Source organism: Triticum dicoccoides, chromosome 7A (genome assembly GCF_002162155.2).
Source record: "Triticum dicoccoides isolate Atlit2015 ecotype Zavitan chromosome 7A, WEW_v2.0, whole genome shotgun sequence".
NCBI lineage: Eukaryota > Viridiplantae > Streptophyta > Magnoliopsida > Poales > Poaceae > Triticum > Triticum dicoccoides.
This window is the reverse complement of record NC_041392.1, coordinates 405,439,606-405,452,480: the sequence shown is the minus strand read 5'-3', so window position 1 is coordinate 405,452,480 and position 12,875 is coordinate 405,439,606. Positions and strand designations below refer to the sequence as shown.

The following is a 12,875-nucleotide window of genomic DNA, read 5'->3' as shown; positions in this document are numbered from 1 at the left end:
TGCGGGGCTCAATGTCCTCTCCATCAAGATGGTCTACCGACTCCAGGTGCCCTACGACCAGCTGCAACCTACCAAGCCCTTCTCAGGAATGACCGACGGCTCCACCACCTCGATAGGGCAGATCCGCCTCCCTATCACCTTCAGCACCCACGACAACTACCACACTGAGCTCATCGACTTCGACGACGCCCACATTCGACTCCCGTACAACGCCATCCTCGGGTATCCGGCCCTGGCCAAGTTCATGGCAGTGACCCACCATGGCTACAACATCCTCAAGATGCCAGGAAGCGACGGCATCATCACGGTCGCCTGCGAGGAGATGGATGTGGTGTGCTCTCTCGAGCGCGCCTACCAGGCTGCGGCAGTCGAGGACCCAGATAATGAAGCATCGTCTACCCCCCGGAGGCTGTCCCCAAGAAGAAGAAGCGGCTACTCCACCAAGCACCTCAGGAGGGCGGAGCATCCGGTGGTGCCACCTCAAGCTCTACGCCCATTGGTGGGGCGCCTCCCTCTCTTGCATAGGAAGGTGCGTCCGGTGCCCCCCTCAGGTGGGGCTGGGGGCTCTCCTCTGGAGGGCCTCCGAACTGACCAGCGTCTCGAGGGAGGTGTTCGGGCACCATGTGGAGGCCTGCTTCAACGTGCGCTTCTGTGAGGGAAGTGTAGGGCGCGAGGCGCCAGGCGCTCAAGAGTTCGTGACCAAGATAACCGAGGAGATCCAAGAGGCAAGAGCTATGTGGGGTGACCATCGACTGATACATCTCCAACGTATCTATAATTTTTGATTGTTCCACGCTATTATACTATCTGTTTTGGATGTTTAATGGGCTTTATTATGCACTTTTATATTATTTTTGGGACTAACCTATTAACCAAAGGCCCGGTGCAAATTGCTATTTTTTAACCTATTTTAGTGTTTCACGAAAAGGAATATCAAACGGAATGAAACCTTCGCGAGGATCATTCTTGGAACAAACTCAATCCAGGAGACTTGGAGTGGACGTCAAGAAAGCAGCGAGGAAGCCACGAGGCAGGAGGGCGCGCCCCCACCCTTGTGGGCCCCTCGCAGGTCCACCAACCTACTTCTTCCTCCTACATATACCCATATACCCTGAAAATATCCAGGAGCACCACGAAACCCTATTTCCACCGCCGCAACCTTTTGTACCCGTGAGATCCCATCTTGGGGCCTTTTCCGATGCTCCGCCGGAGGGGGAATCGATCACGGAGGGCTTCTACATCAACACCATAGCCTCTCTGGTGATGTGTGAGTAGTTTACAGCAGACCTTCGGGTCCATAGTTATTAGCTAGATGGCTTCTTCTCTCTCTTTGGATCTCAATACAAAGTTCTCCTCGATTCTCTTGGAGATCTATTCGATGTAATTCTTTTTGCGGTGTGTTTGTCGAGATCCGATGAATTGTGGGTTTATGATCAAGTTTATCTATGAACAATATTTGATTCTTCTCTGAATTCCTATATGCATGATTTCATATCTTTGCAAGTCTCTTTGAATTATCAGTTTGGTTTGGCCTACTAGAAATGGGAGAAGTGCTTAGCTTTGGGTTCAATCTTGCGGTGCTCGATCCAAGTGACAGAAAGGGAAATGACATGTATTGTATTGTTTCCATCGAGGATAAAAAGATGGGGTTTATATCATATTGCATGAGTTTATCCCTCTACATCATGTCATCTTGCCTAATGTGTTACTCTGTTCTTATGAACTTAATACTCTAGATGCATGCTGGATAGCGGTCGATGTGTGGAGTAATAGTAGTAGATGCAGAATCGTTTTGGTCTACTTGTCATGGACATGATGCCTATATACATGATCATGCCTAGATATTCTCATAACTATTCGCTTTTCTATCAATTTCTCGACAGTAATTTTTTCACCCACTGTAGATTATGCTATCTTGAGAGAAGCCACTAGTGAAACCTATGGCCCCGGGGTCTATTCTCCATTGTATTATTTTCCCGTCAACTTGCTAATCTCTATCGCCGTTTATTTTGCAATCTTTACTTTCCAATCTATACAAAAATACCAAAAATATTTATCTTATTATCTTTATCAGATCTCACTTTCGTAAGTGACCATGAAGGGATTGACAACCCCTTTATCGCGTTGGTTGTGAGGTTCTTGTTTGTTTGTGCAGGGACTAGGTTGACTTGCGTGTAGTCTCCTACTGGATTGATACCTTGGTTCTCAAAAACTGAGGGATATACTTATGCTACTTTGCTGCATCACCCTTTCCTCTTCAAGGGAAAACCGACGCATGCTCAAGAGGTAGCATCGACCACCACCCGGTGCAGCTCCCTACCCCGGCGAGGATAGCGAGCTGCGCGCGTGCGTCAACATCCCTGGGCTCAACAGGGCCACATCTCAGGAGCTCTTCTGGCCGTCCCGCGTTGGCCAATGCGAGGGCCCGCCTCACAGCTATGTCGGCATTCCTTTCGGCTTGTTGAACAGGGCTGCCATGCGTCAACGCCACATGCGTGGCATCCTGGCGGCTCATGAGGCCAGGCAGCAGGCGATCCTGACAGAGATGGCAATGGATCCTCACGAGCCCCCCGGTCCTCCAGAGCCTCCCGAGGTTTAGGACCCAGGCAGCTCATGAGGAGCGACTTCTGCAACACGCGTCTTTGGCTACTCCAACATCTCTTCGGCAACGGTTCTAGGTGACATTGGTTTGTTCAGTTGGGGGCGCCCCTTGGGCTGCATTATCCCCAAGTCGCGTGGGTCCATCCCTGCGGCATGTATCCTTCTTGCATCTCTCAGAATTGGCTTTATCTTTGATCATTAGCTGCTTTATGATTATCACCTGCCTGTCCGGTGCTTTGTCGCCATGAACGTTGTACGCCCTTGCAAGCCCACCCACGACCGCCTCATGATTAAGGACTGGCACAGCGTCTATGCTCGGGTTCGTCCCTGCAGCGTTGCTAAACCCAAGTGGCTAAGCTCTGGCTCGCGGGCCAGCTCTCATGCACGTCACCGTCCATGGTCCTTGGTGCCTTGTTCTCGCATGAGCTAATCACGGGCAGATGAGTGAGGGCGCGTGACCCTGTGCCTCGTCGCTACAGGATCTGCATGTCGGTTGTCTCTCTTCAAGACCTTCGCATGAGAAGACTGGGCATGACGTCTATGCTTGGGTCCGTCCCTGCAGCATCGATAAACCCAACGACTGAGCTCTGTCTGGCGGGTCGGCCCTGTTCACGTCACCTCCTGGGGTCGTTGGTGTTTGGCCTTCTCATGCGATAACCTCAGGAGATTCACACGGTGCAGGTTGTCTGACCATCTCGCAGGACTATCACAAGTGTTCTGAATCAAATTCAGGCGCAACCCACCTTGACGTAGGGCCTCGTGAGTCTCGCGCTAGCTCACGAGTGCTCATACACACCTCCTTTAGCCCTGTCGTGCAAGCCACATGTCAGGGCGGGGTTGTACACGCCCTAGAGCCTCTTCTTAAAGGGGGGGGCTAGCACCCACGTACCAGTGGAAGCACCATGCTTCGCGCTGGCAGTCGACACGGTCGAGGAGTGGCTATGCCCGTGCAAGAGCGGAAGCGCCATGCTCCACGCTGGTGATAAACAACTGAGGGTGGCCTCACGGCTGCATTAACCTCAGGGAGCCACCAGGCTCAGTGCTCAGCCTCACAGCGCTCCTTTCCCCTCGGGAGAGTTGCGCGAGGGGGCTAGGCATAGGGGCTATGCTCAGGTCATGCCTGGCGTATGCCACCTCGCCAGGTCCCTCGGATCTGGTGTTCGCGCACCCCTCCTGAGCGAGAGCCCGGCGAGGAAAGGTATGGAGGTTTGTTCGTACATCAAGGGGGACTCCTGAGCATCGTGACTCAGGAACCTAACTGGTCACGTAACCCCTCACCCATTGGTCTCGTCCTAGTGATCTGGATGCCCCAACGATGGCTAAGGTATGCGTGGGGCCGGGCCCTGCCAACGTAGAACGCTAAGGCCTACTCTCGCATCTCCTTCCCGAGGGTTGTTTGCACGTCAAGGGGGACTGCTGAGCATCGCGACTCAGGAGCCTAACTGGTCACGTAGCCCCTCACCCCTTGGTCTCGTCCTGGTGATCCGGATGATCCAACGGCGGCTGAGGTATGCGCGGGGTCGGGCCCTGCTGATGCAGAACGCTAAAGCAAATGGAAAGGAGATTGCAGAACCCTAGCAAATTATTACAAAAACATACTGTTTCTTAAGCGTACCAAGCACAAGTTCTTATGCCTCCACGAGGCACGGTACATGTTGCAGGACTTAAACATAGGGGAGCGCAGTCATTAAGCTTCTTCTTCAGTCTTGGGTGCCGCCATCGCCCGCTTGGGGAGCCCCGTCGTCGATGACGTCGCCGCCATTGCCGTGATGGCTGAGTCGGCCTAAAGCCACCCCGAGACCAACTCCAGGCGCCCCGATGCCCTGTGCCGGTCAGGGCCCTCAAGATTGTCCTGAACCTGGTATAGCATGGAGAAGGCCTGCTCTAGAGCACCAGGCATGGTGGAAGAACCATGGCCCGTCGGCATGATGGCTGGGGGAGGAGACGGCGCCGACGTCAGGGTTGGCAAAGCAGCAGCAGCAGAGAGGGCAAGGGGCTCCGGAGCCCTCGGGTCCTCAGCAGGCGCGAGGGCGAGCGCCTCCGGAGTCACCTCGGCCACAAGGACCATCTTCTCCTGAGGCTGGGCTCCAGATCCTCGGGAGGATGACCTCGCGCGTAGGGGCATGGGAGGCAGCCTCGTCCTTCCGCGCCAGAGTCGTGGCTACCATGACAGGTCGCTTGGCCTTGGCGGCCCTGGCATCCTCTTTCTTCCTCTTCGCCACCGACATTAGCCTGGCATCAAGATGGAGACATTGAGTACTGCGTCAAGATCAAAGAGCAAGGGCAAGGAGATACACTTACTGATCCTCGGCGATATACTCCCTCTTCTTGCTCAGGAGTGCAAGCTTCCCGCGCATGGGCGTCATCGCGCTCTGAGGGGCGCACGAGCGCGCGGACGGCTCTGTGGTGGTGGTGGCCCGCGGCGAAGTGGAGCCACTGCCCGGAGGAATCAGCGCCGACCTATCCCTCTTCGGGATCCCCTGCCCCAGCCTCTTCCGAGGGGTGCCCCGAACCTCGTCGTTACCCCAGTGGAGAGCGACGACTCCCTGACTGGGTGCTTGACGACATCGTCGTCATCAGAAAGGCTGCGGTGAAGATCTGTCTGCCGCGGGGGAGAAGTCTCCCCCCTCCTCTAGGGTCACCTCTGAGTCCGACCTCGCCTCCTCCTCGGGCTCGCCGGAGTACAATGGCACCGGGGAGCCGGGGGGCAGAGAAGGCTTCAGCGGCACAAGCCCACGCTCTTTGGAGGTGGGCATGGCCGCGGCCACCTTCTCTCCATCAGTGCGTCGGTACAGTAGGAGATGGGAGTCTGGGGGCAACCCTGGTCCTTCCCAAGCAAGGTGCGCACGACCTTGCTCAGCTCCTCGTCAGGCAGGTTGTCCGGGCGCAACCGGAGGTCGTCTTCCGCGCCCTTGAATTTCCACAGGGGGGCGCGAGTGCGCCTTGAGCGGAGCCAGGCGCTGCGTCAGGAACTCCTTGACGATCATGGCCCCTGTCAGCTTCTCCGCCTTCAGGTCAGCCTTCATCTTCTCCAGCAACAGCTCTGTCCGGTGGTCGGTGAGCTTCTCGTGGGCCCATCCTTCCAGAGGCGTTAGCAGCGCGGTCGGTAGCTCCAGCCGGGCGTGGGTGCGCTTGGCGTCCATGAAGATCCACTTGTTTTCGAAGACCTCCACCTTCTTCCCGGCCGGAGAAATCGCGTTGCTGCCGTTGGCCGCGATGAAGTTGGCACACCCCAAGCACTGGCCGCCGCTTATCCGGAGGTAGAAGAAATGGCGGAACAGCGCGACGGAGGGCATCACCTCCACGAATGCCTCACAGAAGAAGGCGAAGATCGACAGGAGGAGGATCGAGTTGGGATGAAGATGGAGGGCGTGGAGCCCGTAATGGCGGAGGATGGCGTAGAAAAAACTAGAGAGGGGGAACCAACCCAGCAAGGACGATGTGCAGGAAGAAGGGGTAGAAGGTGTCACCCAAGATTTCCGGCTTGGCGGAGCCGACTCGGAGCGCCATCTCTCCCCCCTCATTGGCGTCGCCCGCCGTCAGCAGGAGCAGGCGGCGAGGTGCTTCTCTTCTGCGATGGTGGACGCGCTCAGGGCCGGCTCGAACCAAGAAGCCGGGCGCGAAGCTGAAGCCGAAGGTTTCTCCTTGTCGGTGGCCATCGACGGCAAGTTCATGGAAAAGATTCAGCGGATCTGGAGGCGCTTGGAGCAGAGGAAGAAAGGGATCTGGAGCAAGACGAAGGAAAGGCAATGAAGGCTCCGCACCAAGCACCAGCCTTTTTGTCAGCCTGAAACAGTTGCCGAGGCCGCGCGCGGGAGCGGAGATGCCCACGTACCATCAATCGCAGCGCGTCAACCAAGGCCGCAGGCGGTTAGGGCCCGCGGCGCTCCGCACTTGTCCCTTGGCTTCACCTTGAAGCCAAATTTGAGCGTGCCTTGGGCCCGGGGGCTACTGTCGGCGTTCTGGAAATGAGGGTACCCAGACTTGCCTACCTGCGGCCCACGTCGTGGCTCATCAGCGGCCTACTACGGCCCAGCTTCAGCATCAACAACCCAAGATCCTCGTGAGGGGCCAAGCCTCGCGAGGCGGACAACACCAAGACCTCCACGAGGGACGGCCTCCTCAGGCTGGCTCCCGAGGAGCGGAGATTTCTATGCAAGCTTCACCTCGTGAGGTTCGGATGACATGAGCCATGACGACCAAAGCCAGGCAGGCACTAGCGGGCGCAATGTAGAATGCCAGACCAGGAAGATTATTGCTACTGAAATTTGTTTTCTTTGTATAGCATCCAATGCCAACAAAAACCGAAGAAGAAAAACAAAACAAAAAACAGATTACTTTTGCTTTTACGACAAACACTGCTACTCCCTCCGTTCCATATTAGTCGTCGCTCAAACGGATGTATCTAGCACTGAAATACATCTAGATACAACAATTTCAGAGACAACTAATATGAAACGGAGGGAGTAGTTTTCTACATGCAAATTGTCGTGATGAAATCACATTCACATTCATGGAGATCTAGGCTAAAATAACAAAACCGATAATCCAAAAAGACTAGGTTTGGAGTGTTGATTTTGTTATTTTTGCCCAGATGAAATCACATTCATGGAGATCTAGGCTAAAATAACAAAACCGATAATCCAAAAAGACTAGTTTTGGAGTGTTGATTTTGTTATTTTTGCCCAGATGTCCACGAATGTTATTTCATCACCAAAATTTGGACACAAGAAGATAATTCAGCATAGTTTGTCGTCAAGAAAATCAGAAATTTTGGACTATTTTACTACTTTTTATTTTACTGTTCACAAGAGTTTTGAGCTGAGTGTAGATACTCCATGTCCGGTCCAAATGGCAACTTGCTCTTAATTCAAACCGTCAGTCTTCCACCAAAAAATTTACGAAATGCAACAGTCATAGCTTGACCAGTGCATTTTGGGTATAAATCAGAGAATAATACTGCTTGACCTCCACAAATTACGCCAACGAGGGGAACACTGAACAGCATATCATGCAAACAAGTAGCAGGTATCAAAGCCATCCGGTGGTCTCTATTTCCAGCCCCAAAACAAAATTTAGAACAAGTTCCCAATGATACCATTCACTAGCTGCAGAATGAAACAAAATATCTTATCACTTCTTTTCTTCCTTCTCTGCCTCGGCAGCCTTCTTCGTGCGGGCACCGAGCTGGTGCTGGTTCATCCTCTCGACACGGAGCTTGCCGTAGGCCTTGAACGCCTTCATCTCCTCAGTGACCTTCATGATCTCAACCGAGCGCTTCTCACCACGAGTAATAGGCAAGTAGTCACCCTGGACCTGGGTGGCTGTGGCAAGTTCCTCAGGGGTAGAATCACCAGCCTAAGACAAGGGCATAATGGTCATGAACAGAAGAATACATAAGAAAATATAAAATGGTGTACACAAACAATAAACTCCAGTCATACCTTAACCTTGTGAGCACACCTTGGGAAGATAACCAGCTTGGCCTTGTAAGTCTTGAGTCGCTGAATGTTTGACTGCATACCCTCAAGTGACCGGTTTTTACGTCGGTGGTCCACAGAAATGCCAATAGTAGGAGCTAGCTTCTTCGGGATGCCCGCTGACTGCAAATTACAGCATAAATTAACATTAGCAGAAAGATACAGTACGATACATAATACTCCCTCTGTCCCAAAATTCTTGTCTTAGATTTGTCTAAATATGGATGTTTCAAGCCACGTTTTAGTATTAAATACATCCGTATCTAGACGAATCTAAGACAAGAATTTTGGGACGGAGGGAGTACATGAGAAATGACAGCAGCATCTGGACAGAATAATCGGATTGCAAGGAGGATACACTAAAGGCACGGCAAGCTAACATATGAGTCTGCATGCCAAACATCAGTTCATCACTTATAGAAAGGGAAGAACAATAAACTATTGCTAATATGAGTACTTACTAATAACAAAAAACAAATGCCGAATATAAGGACAATTTACCAGAAACATGCATGACAGCAACTGATGCAGAAACAAAACCACACATATTTACTGAACAAGGGGTATATTGATTTTTCTCCCGCATTTAATAAAAAAAGGCAAACCAGAGAAAGTGACATGATTTAAAGGATTTTTACGGTATAGAAGAAACAAGTCACCTTCAGCTCCTCAAGGGTAAAGCCTCTCCCAGCCCTTGCCTTCATGTTGTACTTCCGAGTCTGGCATTGCACAATGGGACGAAGAGGACCAGATGTAGGGCGAGGGAAGATCTTCACAGCCTTCTTTTGACGAGCTGAACAAATACAAATTGTACGTTGGTTATTCAAAATTAGTCAGGCAGCAAAAACACAAGCCCCCCAAAAGTTGGTAGCTGGCTAGTGTTGCTGAGCAGCATCACAGGCATATCATCACATGTTAAAGATCAAGTGTGTGCATATTAAGACATGCTGAGTCATACCACTCCATGCATGGAGTCAGAGGTACACCAAAATTCTAAAGAAATCAATACAGAAATGGTATTGAACAGATATATCTAACAGTTGTGTTGGGTTTGTGTACAAAAGTTCAGGGTAGGTTTGCTGGAAACAATTGATTGAGCTGGCGAGGAATACTGCCGGGAGATAATTGAGGTGCCTAAATAAGCAAGAATACTTTCAACAGAACACTCAGCACAGGTATAACTTCCAAGGACAACATTCATTTCTATTAGATTACTAGCAAATATGCACTGTTAAACGTGTATACAAATGGTGGTGATGAAGGACAGAGAGCCAATGTGATCACGCAATATGGGATAAAATCAACCACATATAGCTGTCTATCACTCTAGCAGGGGTAATAAATTAACTAACCAGAATTTAAGCACTTAATTATCACTGCAATAACCGTCGCGTGATGCATGACATGTACAGTTACAAGTGTGTGACTGATAAACACGCAACAATGTAATAGCAGGGTTGCTCACCAATGCGGCGCCTCTGCTTGCGGGCAGGCTGGTTGAACCAGGTCTTGACATAGTTCTGCCAATGCTTCTTGAAGTGGCCGTTAGGGATAACATTGTTGTGCTTCACCATTTCGACCCCTTCTTCTTACCTGCACACGATCCACCACACCAACGTAAACACGCGAGCTAAACGATCCCAACAAGTTGTCACCTCTCCAAACTACTGAGCAATACGGCATGAGTGCGCATGCTAACAAGCAAGATCATGAACGCGTGGCGGATCATAAACTAACACTACGCATCCGTGAGGAAATCAGGAACCTACTGCTACCGCGCGAAGAACCAGAGCGACATGGAATCCGGGCAAGATCTATTCACCGGGATACAGGAGATGACTTCCACAGGACGGGAAGGTGAGATGACGCGAGCGACAGAGCGAACGGAACGAACCTGCACTGCGGCGGAGGGGAGGACGAAGAGGATGCGGCGGGAGGGGAGCGGGGGTTTAGGCTAGGGTTGGGTGTTTATAAGCGATCCCTAGCTTGGACGGCCGAGATCTTTCGATCATCCGAGCTGTTGCGCCAAGTGGGCCGAGGGATACAGCCCAGTGAGAGAGCCTACGGAATTTGTTGTGCTCGTGTGCCACCGGAGGCCTCCTTTCATCCTTTATTCCACCGAAATCAATGGTTGAGGAGTAACCCTGCAAAGATCAGTCGGGGGTACTCCATGCCTGACAAGCGTTGCGTTCTGGACGTTCGGTAGACTTTTCTGGATTGCTCTGCGCGTGACACTTGTCGTGTGGAGGAGCTTTCCCGTGTTCTCTGGTTTTCGATTTTCGTTTCCTAGTTTTCTCTGTTTTCACGTTAGTCTTTAAACATTTAAGGTTTCTATTATAATTTTGATATGTTTCTCTCTTGTGGTGCCATCCCCGACGCCGACGTCTAGCCTTTTTGCTCTATTTCCTTTTTTGTCCGGCGTCGCTATCCTCGCCCCCGTCGTCGTCCCCGCCGCTAGCCGCCGGCCGCCGCGCCTCCACTGTCATCCACCCGAGGATCGCGGCTGCGACGTTCTCCTCGACCAAGCGGAGCTCTTCCTCCTTCTCCATCCGAGCCATCCGCGCCGCCCGCGACAACGCCGACTCCTACTATGACGAGGCCGTCGTGTACCATGCCTAGGCTATCTCCCTCCGCGCCCAGGCTGACTCTCTTCGCGCCACCACCCATGACGGCGAGGTTCTCAGTGTCATCGATTTGATGATCCAGTCCCTTGGCAGCAACCCGATACATACGTCTACCGATCTAATTATGCTATCGCCTGGCTATGGCGGCCCTTGTTTGCCGACGGTAATTGTGTTCTCCGTTGATTCCCTAGTTCTTGTTTGTTTTCCTTTATTTTTTCCATTATATTTCCGGGCAATGGAGATTTATGGGGTGATTATGGGTGAAAGCTTCCAACGCTATCAAATGTCAACTTTCAACTCGGTTCTGCAATCAATTCTTAGTAATCATTGTGTTCTTTGCATGTATGGCTTGCCCTTTTTGCTGTATGCCAAGTGGCCTTTGTTCCTCTTTTGACTCTTCTACAGATGTGTTCACCGTGGTGCTGGATAGGCCCTGTTCGAGGCGTGCTGTAAGATTAACATTTTTTATTTGTTCATGCTTTGGTGTTAAAAATTGAGGTGGCGCACATGGTTATTTCTTTTAGTGTTGGTGGTGGTGTTTTCAATGGAAGGTATTTTATGTCTTGACTTATTTGAATATGATGGTTGTTTTGATTCTTTTTGCGGTATGTTCCGTGCAGTGTTAGAGCTCATCTTGCTCAGCACACTGAGCAATAAAGGGCTTTAGCCATTCGGAGGGGTGACAAAGATACCGAGTTTGCTCTTCACACCAGTGAGGGCGAATTATATGAGAATTATATGATGTTCTGTTTAGTCATGGTCGGATGAGCAGCAAATTCCATGGTCCTTCCTGGGAGGGACTGGTGACTGATTATGGTCTCGATCATCATGACATAATGACTGTTAGGCTCGAGCACTGTGGAACGTTGATTGGTGTTTATTTTTATCGAGGTGGAGATATGTTGTTCCCTCTACCCTTTGTTGGTAAGGTTTATTTTTAAGGAAATTTTTACCTTGTTTCTCCTGACATGTTTTGCCGTTCCCTTGAACCTATTAAATTTATTTTTTAGCACTCGGGGGTCTGAGTGAATATGAGAGGGAACATGCTGGCACTTGTTTTTATACTTGTGATGTCAATCTGAATTATTAGCAGTTGTATTTCACGACAACTCTTTGATGACAACTATATACTCTTTTCCTCTCGTTCATAGGATTACTTCCATGAATGTTAATGGTCATCATATGGTCAGATTTTTTCCTGTGTTTTTTATTTTTCTATTTATTTATTATTTATTATTTGCTCTTTTATAGCCTTTTAGTTTTGTTAATTCTAATAATTTAGTGTTTTTGTTAGGTTATTCCGAGCATGGTTGTGAGGAGTTTGAAGAAATTGGTGTCAGTTTCTAGGTCTGGCTTTTTAACTCTTGAAGTTACTTTGGATTATCGCGATGATGATATATATGTGAGCACTCCTTGTTCATATTGCATTGGCTTGGGTGGTAGAATGGTGTTCAAGAAGGAAGGTTTCAGTGATTTTCTTCAAGCATCGTCTATGGAAGTAACTAGCTTGGTGCTTATAACCTAGAAAGAGCGTGATTGGAATCTTGTTGTTATCTTCAGCCTTCTGCCACGGTGATGTTACTTATAGACTGTGAAGTGGAACAGTTATGTAGCTTATAGTGGTATCCAGACATTATTTAAAATATATGGTAGAATATAGTGTTATTTAGATATATAAAACTAATATGAACCCAATTATTCATCGTTGTTCTACGCACGTAGAAGAGGCACGACTATGCATTTGTGTTTTAAATGTTTTTTGGGACAGATATCAATCTACGAGAGGTATGGTTATACATAAATCAGAGGCATGTGTGTGCCTTTGTGTTGTCCATGTTTCCCCCGACATGGACACTCGGAGAGACACGGTCGTGCAGCTAGTGGAGATACGATTATGCATAAATTAGTGGAATAGTCGTGTTTGTTTGTTTCAAATGTTTCCATTGATACGTATACTCGAAGAAGCAGGGTCATGAGGATACTAGAAGCATGGTTATTCATAAAGTAGAGGCACAGACGTGCTTTTGTGTTCGAAATGTATACAGTGGCATGTACACTCAGAGAGGCATCACTGTTAAGGTACTAGAGGCACGACCGTGCATTTTGTGTTTGAAATGTATAAGCACATGGAGCACACCCACGCCCATGCCCCTGTATTTTAAATGTTTTC

The 12,875-nt window shown here is 50.1% G+C and overlaps 1 protein-coding gene across 2 annotated transcripts; it reads right to left on the bottom strand.

Annotated features, from left to right (window-relative positions):
* Window positions 1-7,543: 7,543 nt before the first annotated feature.
* On the bottom strand, window positions 7,544-10,129 carry LOC119329133 (60S ribosomal protein L13-1-like). Of its 2 annotated transcripts, none has more exons than XM_037602131.1 (5): window positions 9,976-10,129; window positions 9,547-9,674; window positions 8,741-8,874; window positions 8,046-8,204; window positions 7,544-7,959 (listed from the first exon to the last, which is right to left on the bottom strand). In XM_037602131.1, exons 2-5 carry the CDS (start codon window positions 9,653-9,655, stop codon window positions 7,735-7,737), a joined length of 627 nt encoding a protein of 208 aa, XP_037458028.1. In that variant the 5' UTR covers window positions 9,656-9,674; window positions 9,976-10,129; the 3' UTR covers window positions 7,544-7,734. The 2 variants fall into 2 exon arrangements, with proteins under 2 accessions (XP_037458028.1, XP_037458029.1); XM_037602132.1 differs by having other exon boundaries at window positions 9,904-10,001.
* Window positions 10,130-12,875: the final 2,746 nt, after the last annotated feature.

What these genes read in the sequence shown, in the direction of transcription:
- LOC119329133 (XM_037602131.1), bottom strand. Translation starts at nt 9,655, where the DNA reads ATGGTGAAGCACAACAATGTTATCCCTAACGGCCACTTCAAGAAGCAT. An exon ending in TTACCCTTGAGGAGCTGAAG is followed by an intron (nt 8,205 to 8,740) that starts GTGACTTGTTTC and finishes TGTAATTTGCAG; the next exon opens with TCAGCGGGCATCCCGAAGAA. An exon ending in GGTGTGCTCACAAGGTTAAG is followed by an intron (nt 7,960 to 8,045) that starts GTATGACTGGAG and finishes CCCTTGTCTTAG; the next exon opens with GCTGGTGATTCTACCCCTGA.